The sequence below is a fragment of the Peromyscus californicus genome, unplaced genomic scaffold (genome assembly GCF_007827085.1).
Source record: "Peromyscus californicus insignis strain IS unplaced genomic scaffold, ASM782708v3 Scaffold_7__1_contigs__length_154581171, whole genome shotgun sequence".
Classification (NCBI taxonomy): domain Eukaryota; kingdom Metazoa; phylum Chordata; class Mammalia; order Rodentia; family Cricetidae; genus Peromyscus; species Peromyscus californicus.
This window is the reverse complement of record NW_026294595.1, coordinates 9,520,672-9,546,363: the sequence shown is the minus strand read 5'-3', so window position 1 is coordinate 9,546,363 and position 25,692 is coordinate 9,520,672. Positions and strand designations below refer to the sequence as shown.

Genomic DNA, 25,692 nt, shown 5'->3' with positions numbered 1-25,692 from the left:
ATGCACTCTGAGACTGAATGGCACATAATGTCCCTTGAATGTATGTGCATAGACTTAATATCAGTTCAGTGAATGAAGGCATGCTAAGAGATGAACAACAATTTCATTTTGGGGGTAGCGAAATGAAATTTCATTATTTTAGTTACTTGTAAGAAAGTCTTGCTATGTAGACCAAGCTGGCCTCAAACTCATGGCAACCCACGAGCCTCAGGCTCCCAAGTTCTGATTTATAGGCGTGTGCCATCATTTTAAGTTTACAAGACAAACTCTGGACAGAGATGCTGACTAGGCCTTGCCTCAGGAGGTTTATCTTAGGCATCAAGAAGCACATATATATATATACATCTGAAGGGAGATTTGTTTTGTTTTTTTGAGACAGGGTTTCTCTGTGTAGCCCTGGCTGTCCTAGAATTCACTCTGTAGACCAGGCTGGCCTCAAACTCAGAGATCTGCTTGCCTCTGCCTCCCAAGTGCTGGGATTAAAGGTGTGTGCCACCACTGCCTGGCTTTTGAAGGGAGAATTTAAGAGAAGCTGAGGAGAAAGGACGGGAAGGTTAAGGGGATTCCTTGTTGCAGTGTTACTTTTCTCTATGGAAATAAGGAACTTGATGTATATAATGCAGAAGAGGCAAAAGTTTGGAAAAAGCTACTGTTGGCAATAGTCTAGAGACAGATTGCTGGACAGTGTGGAGACAATGATGTGTGGAGTTTATAAAATTTATGTGATACTGAAAATTAAATCTAGGGTTTTGTTCATGGCAGGCCAGGCCTCTACCATTGAGAGCCCTTATCCACAGCTGTAGATTTGATCTTCCAGAATCTCCGAATGGTAGGGTTGTCATGACTGAGGGATGCAGACTGGCTTCCAACTCATGGCAATCTTCCTGCCTCAGCCCCTTTATTGCTGAGATTACAGGCATTAAAAAGAAAAAGAAAAAAAAAGGACTGGGTATGGTGGCACACTCCTTTAATCCCAGCACTCGGGAGGCAGAGGCAGGTGGATTTCTGCATAAGGGCAGCAAGTTCCAGGCCAGCCAGAGTTGCACTCACAAAATGAATTGTCAAAGGTTGAAGAACAAATACGACAATGTAAGAATGCTGAGGGTGAAGGTGGGAACGTAGTTAAGGCTCTCACTCCAGGAAGGAGCAGGTGGGAGCAGAAGTGCTGTGTAGGAGAGAAGGGCGTCGAGGAAAGGAGGTCCCCCTGGGCCCTGAGGTTAAAGTCTCCCAGAATCCAGGGCGGCAACGTGAGCCACGTGACAGTTCCCCACGATTGGCTAACAGGGAAGCATAGTTGAGAAGATGGCGGCTCAACAGAGAGAACCTCAGCAGAGTAGGTCCGTACAGAAGCGGCGTACGGTGTGCCGGAGGGCGGCGAGGGGCGTCGGGAGCGGGGCCTCTTTCTTCTGTTTGGGCGGTGTGGGAGAGGGGCACGGTCAGGGTAGTGTGCACAAGTTGTCTGCACTGAGGGGACTAGGCACAAGGATGGCTTTCCAGAAGCCCCAGCCTGTCGCTTGTTCAGTGATCCGCCTCTGCGCCCAGATTCCTACTGTGTTTCGGGGAGAGCGCGTTAGGGCTCTGGAGTCAGGAGGACCAGGGCAAAAATGGCGGAGGGGACGCGGGACCCTGAACGGTGGTGGGACAAGACAGGCTAGCTTGCGCGGGAGGCGTCGCCCGTCTCCCTGGCGACGGGGCGGTGGGCCGGCCGCGTGGCCCGGAAGTGGGCGGAGCGTCCGCCGTGGGGCGGGGCATCTCTGTGACGCTGGGGGCTGGGCCTAAATGGCGAAACCCGAGAGGCTCCGGGGGGGGTTTGAACTGGCCAATGGGCGAGCTGCCGACCGGGTGTCGGAAAAGGAGGCGGAAGAGGGGAGGAGCCGCCGCCGGACTGCATCCGCCGCGGCGTCTCCATGGCACGACCCTGGCCTCCGACTTCAACGACTTCATAAGGAGACGGTTCTGGGCGCAGCCGTGCCGCTCTTGGTGAGAGGCCGCGCGGCGGGGCGGGGCGCAGAGCGCCGCGGGTTCAAGCCCCGCGCTCCCGGCCTGGGGCTGGCTCGACCGGGCACCGTCCCCGCGTCCAGGCGCGCTCCTTTCTGCGTCCGAACCCGGCCCGCCCCGCCCCTCGTTGGGCGCGGGGCCGTCCTCCTCCCGCTAACGGGCGGGCCGGCCGCCTCCGTCCTCTCCGGGCTGTCGGCAGGGCTCTTTCCCTCCTCTGCTGCCCTCGGGCAGGGCTTCGCCCTTCTATGGGCAGAACCCCGTCCCCTCTTGTCCGCTGGTGGGTGGCCGTGTGCCCCATTCTCCCCGGAGGCCAACCCTACTCCCTGCGGACTGGGCCGCAGCAATTACGCGTGCTTGGGGTGGTCAGGCCTCCGGGGACCCCCCGGGCCAGCCTCGGGGATGCGGGTGGCCTTGGAGCCGTCCTGCTGCCCCTGTCGCCCCGCCGTGGCCGCTGCTTCTCCCTCTCCACCTATTGGTTCTCCCCGGTAGCTCTTCTGCCGGGAACGCCCCTTCACCTAGGAGACAGTTGCCCGGGCACCGTCCCGAGTACCCCTTCAGCTCCGTGCGCGGGTTCCCGCCCCTGGGGGGCCCACTTGGGGCCCAGCGGTTCTCACCTTCTTCGCACGCCAGCCAGCCCTCAGGTTTAACCCCTGGTAGTCATCGGCCCGCTCTCCTTCCCGGGTGGGGCCTGGGCATGCTGGTCGTCGTCCTCCCTTCAGTGACGCGCCCCCTCGCTGTCCGGCCGCGCCCTCCACCTGCTTCCTGGCAGCGCACTCGGCACCCCGCAAGTCGCTCAGCCTCTCCTGTCTTCCTCCTTCCCCACTTTGGCAGGACAGTTGCTGTGCGACTTGGACAGTAGAGGAGCGCCTCCCAAGTTTTCATCCAACTGCCACCCCCAAAGCTTCCACCCTCCTCCCCTCAGAGAGAGGACGTTTGATGCCTGGCCCTTGAGATTCTCATTGGCAAGCCCCTCTGGGTCCCCCTGAGCAGAGCCTGCCGACCCAATTGCCCACCTTTGCGGCTTTGATGCTTAGCCATGTCTGCCTCATCCTCAGGCGGCTCCCCCAGGTACAGCTAATGTGGGGGGCGCCTCTTCAGTAGGGCAGGGAAAGGTGGTCAGGGCTCCCCAGGCCAGGCTCAATGGAAACTTCTCTTTTTAGTTTCCCAGGTACTGAAAGTCTGGACCAAAAACACTAACCGTGACTTTGAATAGCGAGGAGTAAAGACACACAGGCTCACCCCTCCCCCAAATCTACCCCCCCCAAAAAAAACTCTACAGCTTTTTAAGTAGCAAACAAGATCACTCTTGTCAATGGATTATTAAAGTCTGAGTTCAGCTTGGCTCAGACTCACTAGGTAGTCAAGGTTGTCATCGAACTCTTGATTCTCCTGCCTCTTCCTTCCATGTGGTGGCTTAAAAGCATTCCCACCATGCCACCTCCAAATTAGTGTCTCTGAGTGAGCACAAATGTTAGCAGTAAGTAGAAGGGGGAAAAAGTGAGTTCCTAGTTTGGACAGTCTTCTTCCAAATGATAGTCCAGCTCAGTAAATAATCCTTTGTAAGTGAACTGAGCACAGTGCACACTCTGGTGCTGTTGCCTTAGTGTTTCAGTATTTCCCCCGAGAATCTGTGCGGTTGGCAAAAGGCCATTTGGGGACTGTAAGGAAGCAGTGGGATATGTTAGACTGGGTCATTCCAAGCCCTTCTCCCCCAGCCTGGAATTGCTGGCTGCACTGCTCGTTCTGGAGCATATTCTTTGCTGTGGTTGCACATCTCATGTTGGACTGCGTGTGTACCGGCAAGGCTCTTGTAGGGCAGTGAGTGGACTGCATTGGGAAGTGGGTTCTTCATGTGCTCAGGCAAATGAGTGAACCTTTGTTTTATAAAATTGAGTCACAGTGACTTTACTACTGAGTTGAGTGCTCTAGAGGTCTCTTAGCTTATTAGGTTAACCTTTCACTGAATATTTCCCCAGAGGAACCTGTGTTCCAGACACTGACCTGGGGATCCTCACCCTTGTTTGAGACTAGTAACTTGGCAGTTTTTTTTTGGAGTGGGGATCACATGATAGGATGACAGGTAGGCTTTTCAGCACAAGGTCACAATACATGTGATGCGATGAAGGTTAAAAAGCCGGACAAGCAGACACCCTTCACCTTGTTTCCATCCTCTTGTTGGGCACACCATGTGTGCCTTGTGCTCATCTGCAGGGAGCCAAGGGATTCAAGACTGGTTCTCCTGGCTGCCAACTCAATAGCCACCACATGCAGTGTGTCATCTCCCAAGAGCTGAGAAATAGGAGAACCCTGGTTTTCTGCTCATAATCTGGTTCTTGTGCCCGGGTCCAGGTTTCCATCGTGTGGGAAGAACGGAGTAACGAGTCTCACACAGAAAAAGGTCTTGAGAACACCTTGTGGCGCACCCAGCGTAACTGTGACGGTAGGTAGCCCTCACCACAGCACCGTCAGAAATGCTTCTGCAAGCCTTTGCTAGGGGCTGCCTCTGCTGTTATGGCCCAGGTGCTGCTCCGAACAGGACTGTTAACCTTGGCCTGCCTGCTGTTAAAAGTGCCAGGTGTGAGGAGGTTGTCTGCTGTCCTTCCAGGAAAATCCCAACATCTTTAGAACAGATACTTGAAAAAGGATAAAGAAAAAAGTAAATCAAAAGAATGAGGGGAGATGGGAATAGGAGCTGCAAGGTGCCTGTACCTGGGGTACAGCCCTGCTCATGTTCCCATTAGAGTCTACACAACCTTCTCATCCTTGGCGTCCCCACTGGCTTTTGTGTCCTAGTGCCTTCTTGCATGTGTCCTGATTTATTCTACACCTTACCCATTTTGTGTGTTTCCCATACTGATTTGCATGTGTGGTTGAAAGATGTGCATTGCAGTTGAACTACACTAGGTCCCAGAAGGAGCTGCCCAGCACAGTGGACTGGGTGGGGCTGCAGCTCTAAGGACCCCCTGTGGCTTCCCTTGGGCTTTTAGAGGATCCTATCCCCAGTGGACCTGGATGCCTTCAGCTGGGACCTCTGCGGAGTCCGCCTAAGTGATCCTCCTGCCTTGCTTTCTTGCCTGCATGCCTGTAGTTGGTAGTTGTCCTGCTCACTTGGTGGCTGTGCTTTCAGGTGTCCCCAGAAGCCACTGAGCTTTGTTTTCATGCCCAGTTTACTTATCCACAGATCAACCTTTTTTGTGTTGCCCTCCCCTGCCTGCCAGAGGTGAACCATGAAGGACCGATCTTCAACTCCCCCCTTACATGTTCACGTGGATGAGAACACTCCTGTCCACGTCCACATAAAAAAACTCCCGAAACCATCAGCAGCCAACAGCCAGGTAGGAGCATGGCAGTGCTGCGAGGTCACAGCTGTGGATCAGGGCGCTGTCTCCTGGCCCAGCCTCCTTGCACTTCTGACTCCAAAGGTTTGGGAGACACTCACACTTTTCTGGAGGTCGCTTGCCTGGTTAGAAGGTAGGCCACTGTTCAGCAGCTGCAGTAAAGTTACCCAGAAGAGGCATCGCTGCAGAGGTGGTGTATGCCACCAGAGTGGTATTAGGCAGCTGGACCTGGAGATAACTCTAGTTTTGTCCCTTTCCACAGAAATCTCATAAGCGCGGAATGAAAGGGGACACCGTGAATGTACGGCGGAGTGTCCGGGTGAAAACCAAGGTACCTTGGATGCCCCCTGGAAAATCATCTGCCCGTCATGTGGGATGCAAGTGGGAGGTAGGCTCAGTCTTGTTCAGGCTTCTTCTTGGACTGGTCAGTCAGATTCTAGCAGGCCTCAAACTTGGTATGATTGAGAAATTTCAATAAGCTTCATTTACTGATTGCCTTCTTAAACCCTAAGGCATCCAGCGCTACTTAGGTCTGTGGCATTGCTTTGTGGTAGGTCCTCTGTTCTAGCATAGAGATGAAACAGCTGGGAACTGACTTCTTTGGAGTCTTAGAGAGCAGCAGAGCTGGAGTTAGGACTCTGACTCGTTTTGGAGACTGAATTCAGCCTCTGCTTTCCAAATAGATTTATGTGTCTGTCATAGTATCTGAAGCACAATCAAAGCTAAGCTGGGTATGTGTGTGAGTGTACATATACCAACGTAGAAAATAGCCGAGAAAATGTAGACATATGGACAATGCAAGTATCTCATCCACACTGCTTTTGGAAGAGTCTCTGGGGGGAAACAATGAATTGCCTTCGTTGTTAGTAGCCCAAGAGAATATGTGTTTATCCATGTACCTACCCACTCATTTGTCCATCCGACCATCCATCCATCCATCTACTCACTCATCCGTCCACCCACTTACCTCCCAGCCCCAGCTGTCTGTTCACCAGCACCCCTACTCAGCCATCCATCCAACGGTTCATGCCCAGTACATTTCCTGAGACTGGTACCGGGCATTGCCAGCACAGGGAGTCTAGCTACAGCTGGCAAGACGCGCTTCTTTCTTCTTCGTTTTAAGTGCATTGCAGTGAAGAGCTCAATGATAAGGAAAGGCTAAAAAGCTTTTGACTGTGTTCTGAACAACGCTCTCATCAGTAGAAGTAAAGGCTTCAAACAAGGCTCAGTGGATCAGGTGTGGCGCCTCACACCTTTAATCCCAACACTCAGCACTCTGTGAGGCAGAGGCAGGCTGATCTTTGAGTTCAAGGCCAGCCTATGCTACATAGTAAGTTCCAGGCCAGCCAAGGCTACATGGTGAGACCCTGTTTCAAATAAAACAAAATATGCTCAGCCTGATCTTTTAGGGACAGCCTTTTTCTTGGATAGTTTGTTACTCTGAAAATGAGAAACCCAAGAATGGCTGTAATTCTGATGCTTATAATCATACCACATGGATTTGATTCTTTAATTTGTCAGTTTATCCTTTTTGGACAAGAGGAACCTCAGGAATGCATGAAAAGTGTTAGGAACAGTATAAGAACACAAGGAAGATGGGCATTTCTGGCTGGGGGGTGTGGCTAACTGGTAGAGTGCATGCTTATCATGTGTGAGGCCCTGAGTTGAGTGCCCCAGTAATGCCCCTCTAAAAGATACTGCTCCCCCAAAAGAAGGTTGAAATAAAAATGGTCCCTTGACATTGTTTAACTACCTTAGTAGTAACCATTGAAAAGTACATTTGATACATTGTTTACAGAGAAGTGCTAGATGTGAATGTCTGCAATCCTAGCAGCACTGGGGAGGCTGAAACAGGAGGATTGCGAAGAGTTAGTAGAGGCCAGTTAGTGAGGCCTTGTCTCAAAATCATAAAATAAAGAAATCATTTTTTATTGACTGGAAAGGAGTTTAAAGCATTCGAGAGATGCTTCAGTGGTTAAGATCACTGGCTGCTCTTCCAGAGGACCTGGGTTCAATACCAGCACCTACAAGGTGGCTCTCATGTCCTAACTCCAGCTCTGCTGCTCTCTCTGGAAGACTGCAGGGGAGTCAGTTCCCAGCTGTTTGAGGTGACGCCCTCTTCTGGCCTCTGCAGGCACGCAGCACACACATGATACACAGCCATACAAGCAGGCAAAACATAACATAAATTAAAAATAAGTAAATCTAAAAAAATTAAAGCAATAGAAATTTTGAAGCAGAAAGGATTGTGAAAGGTTACAGTTATCCCATGTCATCAGGCATATGAGCAATCTACTTTTTAAGGCATTTTTGTTGTTGAGACAGGGTCTCATGTAGCTTAAGCTGGCTTCAAACTCCGTATAGTTGAGGATGACTTTGAATTTCTTTTAAAAATTTAAGGGGTTAGGGATTTAGCTCAGTAGTAGAGTGCTTGCCTAGCAAGCTCAAGGCCCTAGGTTTGGTCCTCAGCTGGGGGCAGGAATTAAGATTTAAAAAAAATTTTATTTTCTGTGCATCAGTGATTGTCTGCATGTATGTCTGTGCCCCTTGTGTGCCCAGTGCCAATGGAGGCCTGTGAAGGGCAGTAAGTCCTTGGAACTGGAGTTGCAGATGGCTGTGAGCCACCATGTGGGTGCTGGAGTTAGATCCTGGTCCTCTAGAAGAGAAGCCAGTGCTCTTTACCACTGAGCCGTCTCTCCCGCCTCAAGCTTTAGTTTTAGTTTTGTGTATTGTGGGTGTGTCTTTGTGAGTGCAGGTGCCTGAAGTGGTTCAAGGCTTTGGATTCTCCTGCAGTTGAAGTTATGGGCAGATCACTGGATGTGGGTACTGGTGACTGGATTCCAGTGCTTGCTGAGAACAGTACACCTTGTTAATGCTGAGCCATCTCTCCACTCCAGCAGGTCTTTTTTGTTTTTACTTTTTGAGACAGGGTCTCACTGCTTATCCCTGGCTGGCCTAGAACTCACTGTGTAGCCCTGGCTGGCCTAGAACTAACAGCATCTTCCTGTCTCTGCTGAGTTTTTTGTTGTTTGTTTTTGTTTGGTTGTTATTGTTTTGGTTTTTCTAGACAGGGTTTCTCTTGTAGCCCTGGCTGTCCTGGAACTCGATGTAGACCAGGCTGGCCTCCAACTCAGAGATCCAACTGCCTCTGTCTCCCAAGTGCTGGGATTAAAAGCATATGCCATCACCACCGCCTGGCTTCCTCTGCTGAGATTAATGACATGTGCCACTATGCCCAGCCTTCTAACCCTTTTCTTTTTTTTTTTTTTTTTTTTGAGATAGGGTCTTTATTATATAGTTCTTTGGTTGTCCTGGAACTCACAATGTAGACCATGCTGACCTTGTATTCCCAGAGATCCACCTGCCTCTGCCTCATGAGTACTGAGTTTAAAGGCCTGTGCCACATACTTGGCTCCTGCCCTTTTTAAAAATTAAAAAGGTGTGTGTGTGCATGCATGTGCAGATGCATGTATACATGGCGGTGAGGACAGCCTCTACTGTCTTTCCTTGGGAGATCTTCAACTTGTTTTTTTGTTTTTGTGACAGGGTCTCACTGAACCTGAAACTTGCCAAGTAGGTGAGGCTGGTTGGCCATCGATCCCTAGGGATCTCCCAGTCTCTGTCCTTCCAGAGGTGGAGTCACAGGCATGTACCACTGAGCCTGGATTTTTTTTTTTTTTGAAAATTTATTTTGTGTATACGAGTGCTCTATCTGCATGTACGTCTTTATGCCAGAAGAGGGCATCAGATCCCACTATAGTGGTTGATCTGGAAGACCAGTTCTCTTAACTGCTGAGCCATCTCTCCAGCCTCTAAGCCTGGACTTTGTTTTTTGTTTTTTGTTTTTTTGATGAGTTCTAAGTATTGAACTCAGGTCTTCATGTTTATGTGGCATGCGCTTTACTGACTAAACTATCTGGCCCTGACTTTGAATTTCTGATGCTCCTGTTGGAACAATAGCTATAAAGCACTGCACCTGTTTTTCTGTGGTCCTGGGGATTGAACCCAGGGCTTCACACATGCTCAGCAAACACTCTACCTTCTGAGCTACAGCCCTAGACTTTCTAGATATTTTAAAAATCACACTTATGGGGGCTGGAGAGATGGGTCTGTAATCGAAGCACTGAGGGGGCCAAGGCAAGAAGGTTGCTGCGTTTGAGGCCAACCCAGGCTACATAGACCCTGGGTCAAACACAAAAAGAAAGCATGCCAGGCTTTGTGGCTTACATCTGTAATCTCAGCACTCAGAAGGATGAGGCAGGAAAGTTGCCATGAGTTTGAGGCCATCCTGGACCCATCTACGTTCCCCATCAGCCAAATGCTGGTTTGGTGGCTTATGCCTCTAATTCTAGCATTGGATAGGCTGAGGCTGCAGTATTAAAAAACAAAGAAAAAGGGGCCCACAAGATGCCCTATGGGTGAAAAGTACTTGCCTGATGATCAGAGTTCAGTCCCTGGGACCCACATGGTGGAAGGAAGGAAATGCTGCTGTGAGTGGCTGGTGAGGTGGCTCAGTGGTTAAAGGTGCTAGACCTGCCATTCGAGCCTGGGGAGCTGAGTTAGAGTCCTATAAGTCATGGAGGGATAGATGTCGAGAACCAACCTCACCAAGTTGTCCTTTGACCTACACACACACACACACACACACACACACACACACACACACACACACACACCATACACTGTGGAAATTGGCTTCCTGTTGCTGTGGGTTGCTGGGACAAATAGTCCTGCTATTTTGCCTGGAAGCTTAATCTTAGAGATTCCTCGGAGAAGTGACTTGTCCAAGCTCTCCTGGAGTTCAAACTGCAGCTGTTTCTTCTGCTTTGTTCTTGGTCTGCCTCTATCCCCGTCCTGGTTATTTCAGGAAAGTCCTGACCTTTCATTGTGAATGAAAGGGAAAAGGCCCCAGGGGGTCTATGTTTGGGATAAAGACCAGAGGTTGCTCTAAGACCTGAGGGCCGGGTTTTTCATTCATTCATTCATTCATTCATTCATTTATTTATTTTATTTTACATGTATGGGTGTTTTGCCTTCATGGATGTATATGCACTGTGTGTGCGCCTGGTGTCACAGAGGTCAGAAGAAGGCATTGGATCAGATGGTTGTGAACCACCATATTGATGCAGCAAGTGCCCTTAACCACTGAGCCATCTCTCCAGCCCCACCTGGGGTGTTCTTGTTTGATTTGGTGGCGGTGGTGGCACTGGAGATTGAACTCAGAGTCTCAGCTAAGCATGTATTGAGTTACATTCCTACCCCTTATTTGATCCTCCCCACCATCATTTGTCTTTTGGAGAAAGAAGATCTAAGTTTTTTCCCGACCTGGAGCTCACTATGTAGATCAGGTTGGCCTTGAGTTCACAGAGAACCACCTGCCTCTGCCTTCCCAGTGCCAGGCTTGCTGGTGTGTGCCACCATGCCCAGCTTCCAACTTTCCTCTGGCCTATTCTCATCACTACCCGCCTTATTACCTATCAAAGTAACCTCTGCCCTGGGCATTGCCCATCACATTTTTAGTTCTGCATGAACTCAGGTTTTTTTTTTTTTTCTTTTTGGGTTTTCGAGACAGGGTTTCTCTTTTTTTTTTATTTTTTTTTAAAGATTTATTTATTATGTATACAGCATGTATGACTGCAGGCCAGAAGAGGGCACCAGATCCCATTACAGATGGTTGTGAGCCACCATGTGGTTGCTGGGAATTGAACTCAGGACCTCTGGAAGAGCAGTCAGTGCTTTCAACCTCTGAGCCATCTCTCCAGCCCCCAGGGTTTCTCTATTTAGCCCCGGCTGTCCTGAATGTCCTAAAACTAGCTCTTTAGACCAGGCTGGCCTCGAACTTACAGAGAACTGCCTGCCTCTGTCTCCTGAATACTGGGATTAAAGGCATGTGCCGCCGCCGCCGCCACCACCCCTGAGCAAATTTTATTTTATTTTTTGTGTATATGAGTCTTGCCTGTATGTATGTCTGTATACTGTGTGCGTCCAGTACCAGCAGAAGCCAGGGAGGGTGACAGCTCCCCTGGAATTGGAGTAAAAAGAGGTGTGAGCAGCCTGTGTGTGCTAGGAGTAGCAAGCACTCTTAACTGCTGAGCCACATCTCTCCCCCGTTTTGTTTTTTTATATTACTCGGGATTAAATAAAGGCCCTGTACATACTAGGCCAGTGTTCTACCACTGAGCTACACCTCCAGGCTACTGCTGTTTGAAAATAGAGTTGAAGTTAATACTCTAAACATTCTTTTCTCTTTTCTTAGAAGTGGCCTCATTCTTTTGCTCCTGGTAAGAATTGAGGCACATTTTTCTTGTGACTTTGTAAGCTGTTTCTGTAAGTGTTCTGTTTTTTCGTTACTTGGGCTGAAAACCAGGCCTTGGTCGTGCTCGAAGGTGCTCTGTGCTGAGCTGTAGCCCCAGCTCTGGAACTTTCCTCATGCTTTTCTTTCCTTCAATGAAGTCTTGCTCTGTTGCCCAGGCTGGCCTGAATCCATGGGCTCAAGCGATTCTCCTGCCTCAGATTTAGCAGTAGCTGGGACTGAAGGTGTAGTGTTAGTTTTTATTTTGTTTTGTTTCTGAGACAGGGCTCACTGAAGTCAGGGCTGACCTCAAACTTGCTGTGTAATGGAGAGTGACCTTGAATTTACAATCCTCCTGCCTTTACCTCTCATGGTTAAGATTGCAGGCGTGTGCCACCACTCCCAGCTCTTCGTTTTGTTTTATTGTAAGGATTAAACTTAGGGCCATGTATGCTAGGCAAGTACTTCACCATTGAGCTGTGGCCTCTTTGAATTCTTGTGGGTTTTTGTTTGTTTTTATTTTTCCAGACAGGGTTTCTCTGTGTAGACCCAGTTGTCCCTGAACTTGCTCTGTAGACCAGGCTGGCCTCGAATCACAGAGATCCCCCTGCCTCTGCCTCCTGAGTCCTGGGATTACAGAGTATATACATTTGAGTGTGTGTGTTCATGGAGACCAAAAGAGTTCATCAGGTTCCCTGGAAGTGGAGTTACGGGCAGTTGGGAAACACCTGCTGTGCGGGGAGCAGAATTCTGGTTCTCTGCAAGATTGTACACACTCTTAACTGTGGAGCCATCTCTCTGGCCCCCATTATTCTGGAAGTTTTATTTTATGGATATTTTGCCTGTGTATGTAAAGCACCATATGTATGTCTTGGAAAGTCAGAAGAGATGCATCACATCCCTTGGAATTTGGGGAACAAGGTTTCTCTGTGTAGCCCTGGCTGTCCTGGAACTTGCTCTGTAGACCAAGTTGGCCTAAAACTCAGAGATCTGCCTGCCTCTGCCTCCTGAGTCCTGGGATTGAAGGCGTGTTCCACCACATCTTTCTCCCTCTCTCTTTCTCTTTTTTTTTAAAAGATAGATTGCCTCTTTATGTTACCCGGTCTGGTCCTGAACTCTTAGGCTCAGGTGATCTTCCCAGAAGTCTCAGTCTCCCAAGTAGCTGGGACTATTCAGGCACACAGCACCCAAACCTGCTTTCTTTATAAATGAACATTCTAACCCATGCCTTTTCTTTCAATGTTAGAAGTTCTTCAAAGGCATCATTTAGACTTGGGTAGGTAATGCTCCCCTCAGGAAGGTCTGGAGCGGTTGGTTCCTGGGCAGGATCTCTGGGGTTGGCCATTAGCTTGTGTTGGCTCTGCCACCTTGGCAGCAGCAAGTAATTACAGTGCACACGTAATTACAGTGGAATTCTGCCAGAGGCTTGACCTCAGCCACTTATGTGTGTCTCCCTCCTCTGCATCAGACTCCACCTCACTGTCTAGAGATCACACCACCATCTTCAGAAAAGCTGGTCTCGGTGATGCGATTAAGTGACCTCTCTACAGAAGACGACGATTCAGGTCACTGTAAAATGAACCATTACGATAAGAAGATTGACAGTCTAATGAATGCGGTCGGTTGTCTCAAATCTGAGGTGAGGGAGCTAGTGGGCTGGACAACTAGTACCCTGAGAACAAGCAGGATGGGCTAACCTGTTAGCCTGTGGATGCTTCCCTCAGGCTGCCTCTCTGTGGGTCTCGTGTCCCTCCTCAGCAGGCCTTCCCAGGACATCTGTATGGAGAGGTCACTGGGCAGCTTGCATTTCCTCCATACTAGGAGAGCTCTCTAAGAATGTCCCAGTGCTCTTGGTGGTGGCCAGATGTGATTACTGCAGTCAGGAGCTGGTGGGGTTAGCCCCTTTTTTGTTTGTTTGGAGGCAGTCTTACTATGTAGCCCTGCCATGGGCCGTCCTCTTCTGCCTTCTGAGGACTGCATTACGGGAGTGTGTACTTCTCCCCAGATGGAGTGCCTTTAAAACAGCACAGCCTTTGCTGCTTAGAAAAGCTGAATAAAAGCAGAGGAGACAGGGGAAGCCTGTCTTCACTTGTGGCAGTGAAGCTTGGGAGGAGGGAGGGGAGCTGGAAACACCCCCTGCCATGCAAGGACCCCCAACCAGGAAGCAGGTGGGGCTGGCATTAAGAGTCAGGTCCTTATTGCTGAGGTGCCTGTGTCTTTAATCTTCCATTTATCGGAGGTCCTGAGAACTTCCTGGAGAACTGAGAGCCGACTTCTCTGACCAACAGGCCTTCCTAGCTCCATAGCCCAGTCTTTTTTTTGTGACATCTGTCCAGCGGCATGCCAACTGTACTACTGTTGCTGTCTGGCCCCACCCCTGGCCAGCACACATCACTCATTTTCTTTGTACTTGGGTTCTTCATGTATAGACTGGGTGGAGTGTAGGTCCAGAGGAGAGTCAATATTTGTGTGACCGTTCACTGAGACAATGCTCAGAAGGCCTCAGGCACAGAGTCCCATCATACTTCTTAGAAGGGTTAGATGTAGCAATGTGGCCTCAGGGAAGAGCCATCCCTTCATTGGCCCTTTCCTGTGTCCCCTTTCCAAGGTCAAGATGCAGAAAGGCGAACGTCAAATGGCCAAAAGGTTCCTAGAGGAGCGGAAGGAAGAGCTGGAGGAGGTTGCTCATGAGCTGGCAGAGACGGAGCATGAAAACACAGTGCTCAGACACAACATCGAGCGCATCAAAGAGGAGAAGGACTTCACCATGTAAGGGAGCCTGGCTGGGCCACACTGCTGCTGGGTTGACTCTTTCCTGCCAGCCCAGAGGAAGGCGGTGGAGGGAGGCAGCCCTGCTAGTGCCTGTGGGGATCCTGCTCAGTAGAGCACACAGCTTTCCTTGGGGACAAATGAGGACCCAGTGTGGTGTTGTGGGTAGTGGCCAGAGAGCTCCTTTAAATAGGGGCTTTGGGGGAGCGGGACTGTGGAGTTAGGCAGGAAGGAATTAGAAGATGAAACGCTGGGAACCTTTAATGGGGAGACCGAGGGTGGGCATAGTTTATCTCAAGCAATAGGAAGTAGGTCAAGACTGGCTGCTGCAGAGGGCAAAATGCCTCAGAGACGGCAGGCTGTAGAGTCGGGATCTCTCTTTCCAGTTGCAGATACAGAATCCAAGGCCTGAGCATGCTCAATGCCTTACCCTTGAGCCACACCCCCGTAGCCAGTTGGGTAACACTTTGAGAATGTAGAGAAGACTTTTAAAAGCTGAACAGTGACCAGGCATGGTAGCACATGCCTGTAGTCCCAGCTCCAGAAGGTAGATCCAGGATTGGGAATTGAAGGCCAGCTACATGAGAGCCGGCCTCAGACAACCAGAGTGACAGAGAGAAGAGATGAGTGAGCTCAAGAACATGGAGGCAGTCTTGAGATAGTCAAGGTCATTGATTATGCCATGATATCTCTGCTAGAGGCTCTGTTTTAATACTGAGGCGAGTATGACTCTGGGTCTTACTTCTAGAAGGCCACCTGGGCAGGGATGGCTCCCTGCAAACCTTCCCCATTGTTTCCTGGCAGAAGGGGAGTCTCTCAGGCCATTGTGAGGTGGGCTTCAGAGCTCTGGGCAGGCTGGGCCTTGCCTTCGCTCAGGAACCCTGTTTTTCTGGCCCCAGGCTTCAGAAGAAACACCTCCAGCAGGAGAAGGAGTGCCTCATGTCCAAATTGGTGGAGGCTGAAATGGACGGAGCAGCTGCTGCCAAGCAAGTCATGGCCTTGAAGGATACCATCGGGAAGCTAAAAACCGTAGGTGGAGCCCTAGGATGGGGTGGGTGGGGGTGGGGTGGGGGCTTTACGCAGTCATCAGGCTGACTTTATGACATCCCAGGCTGGGGGAGGGCACACCTAACTGCTCAGTCCCAATCCCCCCACTCTCACTTCCTGGGCCTTGGTCCTTGAAGATGACCTCTGTTGATCAGAGCATCTGAAGAGACTAAATCATGGGCCACTTGGGATCACAGTGAGTCAAGGCATGTGGTTGATTCCTGCAAGTGTCAGCCACCAGATGTCGCCGCCATCTCTCTTGCCCCCTGCACCACACACTGAGCACTCCCATCCCTCTCTCCACCTTCTCGCTGCCCAGGCCCACTTCCAGGAGGCCTGCCCTTGACCCCTGTGGCCCAGCTCCTCTTGTCTGGGCTCCCTGGCACCTTCACCTCTTGAAGCACTCATGGGCCTGTCTCCCCTGCTGTGTAACACATGCATGGGCCCGCCTCCCCCTACGCTGTTAACACATACTTCTCCTCCAGGAGAAACAGATGACTTGCACCGACATCAACACCTTGACGAGGCAGAAGGAACTTCTCCTGCAGAAGCTGAGCACCTTTGAGGAGACCAACCGCACCCTCCGAGATCTGCTGAGGGAACAGCACTGCAAAGAGGTGAGTACCTGACCTGGCGTGGTTTCCGTGCACCTCTCTCCTCCCTGCCCAGTCTTGGAATCCTGCTTGGTTGTCTGTAAACAACTCTGGAAGGCCTGGCCTGAAGGGACCAGGGGAGTCATTGACAGAAGTGTGTGCTACTGTCACAACTGGTCTTGAAGCCAAGCCCAACAGCAGAGGGACCTCAGCAGACAGAGGGCATTCTGGGAGAAGGGAAGGGGAAGTCCTAGACCTGATGTTTCCTGTCCCCCTCTTCTTTTTTTTCTCTCTCCTCCCTCCTCTCTTTTTCCCTTGAATCACAAGCTCACAGTCTTCAAAATGCTGGAGTTAAAGATGGGGTACTACACCTGCCTCAGACTACATTTGACGTCAGGTGGAAAAATGAGTATTGGCTGGTGTCCAAAAATTGGGTGGTATCACTTGGGCTACATAGTGAGACCGTGGTGCAAATGAACATTTAAAAAGGGCAGAGCACGCCAGGTATGGTGGCGCACATCTTTAGTCCCAGCACATGGGAGGCAGAGGCAGGCAGATCTCAGAGTTTAAAGCCATTGTGGTCTACAGAGCAAGTTCCAGGACAGCCAGGGATATACAGAGAAACCCTGTTTCTAAAAACAAACAAACAAACAAACAAACAAAAGGGATGGGGTGGGGTTGGGGTGGCAGAGAACAAAATAGGAAGGGAAAAAAGCTGGGGATGTTGCTCAGTGTTGGAGGCCTTGCCTCTCCCACAGAGCCCTCCAGGTTTAATTCATAGTGCCACAGAAAAATAGATAATTTGTGTGTGCATGCATGTGTGTGCATGGCTATGTACTTGCACACCACAGCAAACATGGAGGTCAGAGGATAGTTTTGTGGAGTTGGTTCTTCTGCCTTTATGTAGGCTCCGGGAGTCCAACTCGGGTCACCGGGCTTACATGATCATCCTAAGCACCTTCACCTGCTGAGCCATATCTCAGGGCTCTTCCTTATTTTATTCTGAGAGGGGTCTCACATAGCCCACGCTACTCTCTAGCTGCAATCAGTCTGAACTCTTGATCCTCCTGTGTCCACCTCCCAGGTGCTGGGAAAGATGTGCGAGCCTCCATGCCTGGCTGTGACGTTCCTGGAACTCTTTCGTAGACCAGGCTGATCTTGAACTCACAGAGATCCTCCTCTCTCTGCCTCTGCCACCAGAGTACTGGGACTAAAAGTGTGTGCCACCATGCCCAGGCCTTGAATATGGACTTGAACAGGAGGGAGACAGGAGGGCAGTAGTCTTTTGGTTGGAGATGGGTGTCTCATTTTGTAGCTGGCCTGGGACTTGGGATTGCCATACTACCTATTCTTCCTGCGTGCTGGGATTCCAGGCCTTAGCTGCCATACCTGACCCCAGCATACTGTTTTGTGATAGGTGTACTTTATGGAATCGAAGATAATTTAATGTATGTGGGACATAACATTTCACATTTGTGGTACCAACACTTAAAAGCTACTTTCAACAAATTTTTTCTAATATGTTATTAACCAGAGTCATTATGTTGTATGGTGAGTCTATTAAACTTAACTATTTTGTAGCTGGAAAACATGTTTTTAAAGATTTACTCTGTGTGTGTGTGTGTGTGTGTGTGTGTGTGTGTGCGCGCGCGCGCGTGTGTGCGCACGCGCACAGAGACCAAAATAGGGCATCACCTCCCTTAGAGATGGAGTGACAGCAGTTTGTGAGCTGCTGTGTAGGTGCTGGGACCTGAACTCAGGTCCTATGCAAGAGCAGTGTGCACTCTTAACTGTTGAGCCACCTCTCCAGCCCTGTGACCAGTTGTACCTCCTCCATCTGGTCACTGCCCTTCTCTGCTCCTGTGTTTGACTTTTGCAGATTCTATATATGAATGAGGTGATGTTGCCTATGTCTGTCTGTGTCTGCCTTATTTCATTTAATATCGTGGTCCCTAGGGTTAGCCATGCTGTCCCAAATGGCAGAGACCGCCCCCCACCATCCCCACAACACTAGTGATGGGTGTCTGATTGTGCATTGTGTGCACACTCATTCTTCAGTGGCTCTCAATAGAGGTGACTCTGAACCTTGGAATTAGGAATACTGCTATTTTAGCAAATGTCCATGTTTTCCCAGGGTTCTGGGGAGTGCAGCAGTGGGGACATGGGTGTTAGACAGGAGCTCTATACTGAGGTGCATTCCCAGCCCAGCGAACATTCCTGAGAAGACTGTTTCTGTTTCGTTTCACACACGCGTGCGCGCACACACTCACTCACTCACACACACACAGGCACACGTAATAACTAATAAAAGATGCTATACTCCCTGTCCAACTTTCAATGTCAAGGCCCTTGTGTCTCCATTTGTGATATAATCTTCTCCTCAGAGGGAAACTCTTTTTGTTTTTATTTTTGTTTTCTTTTATGTGTATGGCTGTTTTGCCTGAATATGTATTTGTACACCATGTTGAAACAAGAGTCTCACTCTGTATATAGCCAAGGCTTGCCTGGAGCTTCGAATCCTCTTGCCTCTGCCTCTCAGACCCACAACAATCCCGCTTCAGCTTCTCAGGTGCTGGGATTGCAGGTGTCCGCCACCATGTCTGACCAATACTTTATGACATCCCTTTCCTCCTTCGGGCCTAATATGGATTTTTGCTGCTATGTTCTATATTGTAGCGGATCCCTTCTGTTGATGGACACTTGAATTGTATTGATGTCTGTGTGCTTGAAAGTTTCTGAATGAGCATGGTAGCAGAGGCCTGAGAAGTGGAGGCAAGAGGATTGCCCCACAGTGACTTCCCAGCTACATAATGAGAATCTGTCTCATAAACAAATAAAAGTAAATAAATGAAAAGTCTAGAATGTTTCTACTAATGCTTCTAGTTATAGCCATATTCTTCTCTAAAATAGTTATACTTGTTTAATTTCTGGCTTGGTGATCTCAGGCAGGTAATTCATACCTCAGTTTTTCTTCTCTGACATGGGGAGAACGTCCTTCTCTTGGGATTGTGCAAAGATGAGAGAATTTATGGATGCAGACTGGTGTCCTTCCTGGCATGTGACAAGTGCCTGGTAGTGGGTGCCACTACCCTCAGCTTTTATTTGGTTTTGGGTTTGAGGCAGGGTCTTATGGGTAGCTGAAGTATAACCTTGAATTCCTGCACTTTGTGTTTCTGTCTTAAATGCTAGGATGACAAGCCAAGCCCTTGGTTCGGTTTTACTGTGAGTGGTTCTTACGTAGGCTTAGCTCTCTGTGTAACGCAGGCTAGCCTTCAGTTTTCTTTTCTAAACAAATTTGTTTTGCCGGGCAGTGGCGGCACACGCCTTTAATCCCAACGCTTGGGAGGTAGGTAGATCTCTGAGTTCAAGGCCAGCATGATCTATAGAGTGAGTTCTAGGACAGTAGGGCTACACAGAGAAACTTGTCTCACAAAAATCTGAAAAAAAAAAAAAAAATATATATATATATATATATATATATATATATATATTTTATGTGTATTAGTGTCTTGTCTGCATACATGCCTGGTACCTGCAAAGCCCAGAAGAGAGGCATCAGATTGCCTGGACCTGGAGTTAAAGATAGTTTAGAGCTGCCGTGTGCATTCTGGGAACCGAAACCAGGTCCTCAGCAAGAGAACAAATGCTCTTAACTGCCAAGCCATGTGTCCAGCCCCTGACCTTCAATTTTTTTTTTTTTTTTAAGATTTACTATTTAAAATTTGTGTGTGTGTGTCTGTGTGTCTGTGTGTCTATGTGTGGGTGTGCATATGAGTGCAGGTACCCTAGAAGGCCAACGGCTAGAGTCCTAGGATCCCCTGGAATTGGATTTTACAGGCCGTTGTGAGTCGTTGCATGGGAGCTGGAATTCAAAATCAGTCCTCTGGAGGAGCAGCGAGTACTCTTAGCCTTTGAGTCATCTCTGTCACCCCTGGCTTTCAATTCAGTGCTTGCCTTCACCTCCTGATTGTTAGGACTTCAGGGGTGCACACCAGGCTTTTCTCCTTTTATGACTTAACCTCTATCATCCTGGAGCCTGGCTCTTACTGGATAAGAATGCTCAGTCAACCTGAGTTCCTACTCACAGCATACCTCCTCTGTTCTGTGGGGCTCAGTGCCTACCTCGAAGGCAAGTGCTCGGTGTTTGGACTGCTGCTCTGGCTTTGGAGTCTGAGTCCACTTCAGGCCCAACTCTGCCCCTTGCAGCTATGTGGCCTCAGGTCCTTTGCTTGTCCCCACCCCACCCCACCCTCAGCTATAAAGTGAGAGAATGCCTGCCACCTGGAATATGGGAGGTTCATAGAGTGGGATGTTTGGGGAGCGTAAGGTGGTGGCAGAAGCCTGGGTGGCAGGCCTGATTGCAACAGCTGTAGACTGTCTTTCCTTTCCTTTCAAGTGACAGTCGCTGTGTGTCCAGTCTGCCCTTGAATGTTCCATCTTCCTCCATGAGCCTCCCAGGTGCCCACTGCTCTCCCTTGTCAGTACCTGGGTCCTTAGAAAATGGCATCAGGGGACCTGGGAAATCAGAGGGAACAAGAGTGTGAGCCTCCTTCAAAGAATGCTTTGTTTGCATGTCAAGAAGCAGACGGGGGCAGTCATAGAGATGCAGTGAGTGAGAAAATGAGCAGGGAAAAGCAGTAGTCATCAGAGGAAATCCAAATGGCTGTTGGTGTCTAAGAGGCTGAGTCTTAGCCAGGTGGTGGTGGTGGTGGCCTACACCTTCAGTCCCTGCACTTGGGAGACAGAGGCAGGTAAATCTCTGAGTTCCAGGCCATCCTGGTCTACTAAAGTGAGTTCTAGGACAGCCAGGGCTACATAGAGAAACCCTGTCTTGAAAAACAGAACAACAACCAAAAAGATACTGAGTCTTCCTGACACTTAGGGAAGTGTGAGTGAAAAGAGCACAAAGACCTTGACTATCTCGGACTGGTGAGATTGCTTGGGTGGCAGGCCTGATTGCAACAGCTGTAGACTGTCTTTCCTTTTCTTTCAAGTGACAGCTCCTGCAGGGGCCACGTGACTTAGTGCATCCTGACTCCTCGGGTCATTCCAAGAGACCACTCTGCATGCCCAGCAGTGTCCATTGCCTGGTTGTCTGCAGTATACATCAAGAACAGCCTAATTGCCCAGATTGTAGGAGGAGTTAGTGTAATGGAAGATTAGAGACAAAGTGGGCCAGGGAGATTGCTGGGAGGGTAAAAATGCTTGCCATATAACTGTGAGGGCATGAGTTCAAATCCCCAGAACTGATGTAAAAGCTTCTGGGAAGAACTTGTGTCTATAATCCACTGGGGACATGGAGGTAGGGACAGGAGACTTCTGGTAGCTTAAGGACCAACTAGCCTCAGTCAAGGTAGGAGATGAGGACCAACACCTGAGGTGGTCCTCTGCACATGTGTATGGCATGCATACCCTACATTCACACATGTGAATGTGCACATACACAGCCTTGTATGTACACATACGTACATACAAATGCAAAAAGTTGAGATACAGAGAAGGGCTTTAAAATTCAATAGAAGTCAGGTGGTGGCATGGGCTTGTAAATCCCAGCACTCTGGGAGGCAGTCAGGGGCAGGAGGATTGTAAGGATCACTGTAGGCCAGCCTGGGCTACATAGAGATTCTGTCTGAAAAACAACTAACAGTAAAATATAAAGGTAGGGGCTGAAGAGATGGCTCAGCAGTTAAGAGCATTCCTGCTCCTGCAGAGGACATTTGGCTTTTAGCACCCATGTGGTGACACACAACCATTTATAACTCTAGTTCCAGGGGATCTGATGCCACCTTCTGACTTCCTCAGGAACTAGGCACACATGTATTCATGTAGGCAAAACAGTCATACATGAAATAAAATCTAAAAAGAGCCAGTTGGTGGCACATGTCTTTAATCTCAGCACTCGGGAAGCAGAGGTAGGCAGATCTCTATGAGTTCAAGGCCAGCCTGGTCTACAGAGCAAGTTCTAGGACAGCTAGTCCTGTTACATGGAGAAACCCTGTCTCGAAAAAATCAAAAAACAAAACAAAACAAAAATTCAGGTTGAAACATGTAAGATGATATCTTTTTTTTTAAAGTTTATTTATATTTTATGTATGAGTTGTCTGCATGTATACCTGCATAACAGAAGATGACATCAGATCCTGTTACATACAGATGGACAGATGGTTGTGAGCCACCATATATTTGCTGGGAATTGAATTCAAGACCTCTGGAAGAGCAGCCAGTGTACTGCTTCTCCAGCCCATGATATCATTCTTTAAAAATTGCAAGCCGGGTGGTGGTGGTGCATGCCCTCAATCCCAGTACTCAGGAGGCAGAACCAGGTAGATCTCTGTGAGTTCAAGGCCATCCTGTTCTACAGAGCAAGAGCCAGGACAGGCACCAAAACTACACAGAGAAACCCTGTCTCGAAAAAAACCAAACCAAAACAAACAAACAAAAAATACAAACAAAAAACTGCGTAGTCCCTGCCTACTCCCTTAAGGGAAGATAAATGTCTATAGATGCATCTAAATGTAAAGCCCAGAGGAGCTGGAGAGATGGCTCAGTTGTTAAGTGCAATGATTGTTCTTTCAGATGATCTGTGTTTGGTTCCCAGTACCCACATACAACCGTCTGATACCCTCTTTTGGCTTCTGTGGTCACTACACGCATGTGATACATAGACATACATGCAGGCAAGGCATTTGTATACATAAAAAAATTAAATAAGCCGGTGGTGGTGGTGGCGCATGCCTTTAGTCCCAGCACTCGGGAGGCAGAGGCAGGCGGATCTCTGAGTTCGAGGCCAGCCTGGTCTACAAAGCGAGTTCTAGGAAAGGTACAAAGCTACACAGAGAAACCCTGTCTCGAAAAACAAAAACAAACAAACAAACAAAAAAATTAAATAAAATGAAGGGACTGTAGCAGTGACTCTGTGATTAAAAAGCACTTACTGCTCTTGCAGGGGGCCTGAGTTCAGTTCTCAGCATCTACGTGGTGGCTCACAACCATCTGTAGTAACAGCTTCATGGGATCTGATGCTGTCTTCTGACCTCCATGGGCACCAGACAGGCCCTTGGTACACACATATATGCAGGTTAAACAGTCATACACTTTGGCTGGAGAGATGGCTCGGTGGTTAAGTCTTAGCTGCTCTTCCAGGACTTTTGGATTTGGTTCCCAGCACCAACATCGTAGCTCACAAACACCTGTAAGTCCAGTTCCAAAGAATCTGATGTCCTCTTCACCTCTGTGGGCACCATATACTTGTGATACACAGATAGCCATAGGCAAAACACTCATATACATATGACGAAAAAAATATAAATTTTTTAAAACATTAGAAGTAAAATGAGCTGAACAGTGGTGGCCCACGCCTTTAATCCCAGCACTTGGGAGTCAGAGGCAGGAGGATCTCTATGAGTTCAAGGCCAGCCTAGTCTTCAGAGTGAGTTCAAGGACAGCCGGCACTACAAGACAGAGAAACCCTGTCTTGAAAAACAAAAAACCCAGAACACTTAATGCAATGCATAGAAAAGCGTTGGGAAGGCCCACGATCAAACTGTTAGCTTTAGGTTGAGAGCTGGAGGGTGGACATATAGTGAACTTTCATTTTTATTTTATTTCTCTGTGTAGCTCTGGTTCGCCTAGAACTAGGTCTGTAGATCAGGCTGGCCTTTGAATTTACAGAGATCCTCTTGACTCTGCCTCCTGAGTGAACTTTTATTAACATTTTATTAACATTCATGACATTATAATGAGACTGGATTGATATATACTAGTGTGGCTAGAAATAGTTTGGGGAAAAGAAAATCCCTAGGATGGAGACTCTGTGTTTATTTAAATCTTGGGTTTTTTTTTTTTAACCATGCTGAAGGATTCCGAGAGACTAATGGAGCAACAAGGTGCATTACTGAAACGTCTGGCAGAGGCGGACTCAGAGAAAGCGGTAACTCAGCACACACCCCTGACCCTCCCCTCCCGTGGGTTAGCTGCCAGAGGGCTGGGCTTCCGAAAATGGAGATGCTGACTAGAGGGCAGGCCTGGAGCTCCTCTTCTGCCGCTCGTCTGGGTGGTATCTCATGTTCTATAAAATGGGTGGACGCCTGCTTTGCTGCCTTCTCTACTAGGCTTAACCTAGCTAGCTGGTCACCGGAGGGCTCAAGGCACAAAGTGAGACCCCAGCATGAGGGATCATTAGTCCTCTGGCCCTGTTAAACCTGGATTTGTTTTTTGGGTTCCTAGCAGCTAAAAAGTACATATCGTCAGTTGTGGTGCCGCATGCCTTTAATCCCAGCAGAGGGAGGCAGAGGCAGGTGGATCTCTGTGAGTTCAAGGCTACCTAGTAAACAGAGTGAGTTCTAGGACAGCCAGGACAACAGAATAGAGACCCTGTCTCAAAAAGAAAAAAAAAAAAGTACATACCTTTTTACTTCACAACCCCCGTTTTAGAATTCTCTCCCAAGGCTTCATGTTCCGTGGACCGAGAAGTCAGTTTATGAGTGCGAGAAACAAATGAGAGTCTTGTGGCCAAATAATTTGGGAACCTGTTGCCTGGCTTGAACTCTCAGTTCTCCAGGCTTCTTAATCCCAAGACTTTGGGAGCGTCTGGCATTGAATGGGAAGGGAGGGACGGAGAGGCCTTGCTGCCTGACTAGTGACCATCATGGAGGATACCAGTTGGTGTGTGCGCCTCAACCCAGCTCCCCAGCCCTCACATTCTTGGGGTGCTTTCTCAATAAACCATCTCTAGCAAGGTGAGGAAAGAGAGAAAGAGGAAAGAAAACAGAGATTTGAGGAAGGATTGGACGTTGAGGGTACTGACGTTGCTTCTGCCACACTCCCAGCTTAGGAAGCTGAGCTAAGCTATGATGGTCAGGATGCTGAAACATCAGCATCTGTCCAAAAGATGTGGAGGATTCAGTTGGATTGTGATAGACATGAGATTTGTAGAGTGCAGGACCAAATGCATTTAAGACTCCCTTTGAATGATGTGTGGTTATCCCTGGCAGAGTGCCAGGCATTCTTTGAGCTTTGTGCTTTTCTATATTTTCCAATTAATAGCACTTTTTTTAAAATTGAGAAACATATATTCATGCTTTAAAAAAAAGTCAATATAGGTTAGGTGCTTCCTACCTGGGTCTCTGACATTGGCGAGTGGCTTTCTGTGTTGAGTGGTCAGGCCCCTCTGCCCGATCCAGAGGCATGTGACTGTGTTTTCTCCCAGCGCCTGCTGTTACTACTGCAAGACAAGGACAAGGAGGTGGAAGAACTCCTCCAGGAGATACAATGTGAGAAGGTACTGTGTCCAGCCCTGCACCCTGAGGAGCCCGACCGAGCTGCATGGCGCTCTGCTAGAGCCGGCCCCATCACTTTCTCTTTCTCCCAAGGCTCAAGCAAAGACGGCATCTGAGCTCTCCAAGTCCATGGAGTCCATGCGCGGGCATCTACAGGCACAGCTCCGGTGCAAAGAGGCTGAGAACAGTCGCCTGTGCATGCAGATCAAGGTGCTTGTAGGCTCCCAGGTGGGGCCGGGAGAGGTTGACACTCTCTTAGGTTTCTCATGACTACCTGAAGGAAGTCGTTAGTCTCCAATGCTTTCCAGGCTCCCAGGGTGGCTGCTCTGCTGAGTCACTTGGGATCTGACGATTTTAAAAGCTCTCCATGGTCAAAG

At 49.0% G+C, this 25,692-nt stretch overlaps 1 protein-coding gene across 15 annotated transcripts in view; it reads left to right on the top strand.

The window, feature by feature from the left end:
- Positions 1 to 1,224: 1,224 nt before the first annotated feature.
- Positions 1,225 to 25,692, top strand: part of Odf2 (outer dense fiber of sperm tails 2) — a 39,090-nt gene continuing 14,622 nt past the window's right edge. Inside the window, exons 1-11 of one of the 15 annotated variants that reach the window (XM_052723189.1) lie at positions 1,314 to 1,337; positions 4,348 to 4,438; positions 5,180 to 5,333; positions 5,599 to 5,724; positions 13,097 to 13,267; positions 14,237 to 14,397; positions 15,297 to 15,426; positions 15,930 to 16,061; positions 23,893 to 23,967; positions 25,246 to 25,317; positions 25,409 to 25,525. In XM_052723189.1, the coding sequence (XP_052579149.1) occupies positions 5,226 to 5,333; positions 5,599 to 5,724; positions 13,097 to 13,267; positions 14,237 to 14,397; positions 15,297 to 15,426; positions 15,930 to 16,061; positions 23,893 to 23,967; positions 25,246 to 25,317; positions 25,409 to 25,525 (1,092 nt within the window). In that variant the 5' untranslated portion in view covers positions 1,314 to 1,337; positions 4,348 to 4,438; positions 5,180 to 5,225. Of the gene's footprint in view, positions 1,338 to 1,807; positions 1,981 to 2,829; positions 3,067 to 4,347; positions 4,439 to 5,164; positions 5,334 to 5,598; positions 5,725 to 13,096; positions 13,268 to 14,236; positions 14,398 to 15,296; positions 15,427 to 15,929; positions 16,062 to 23,892; positions 23,968 to 25,245; positions 25,318 to 25,408; positions 25,526 to 25,692 lie in introns of those variants that run through there. The other 14 variants (XM_052723196.1, XM_052723195.1, XM_052723192.1 and 11 more) reach the window with 14 other exon arrangements.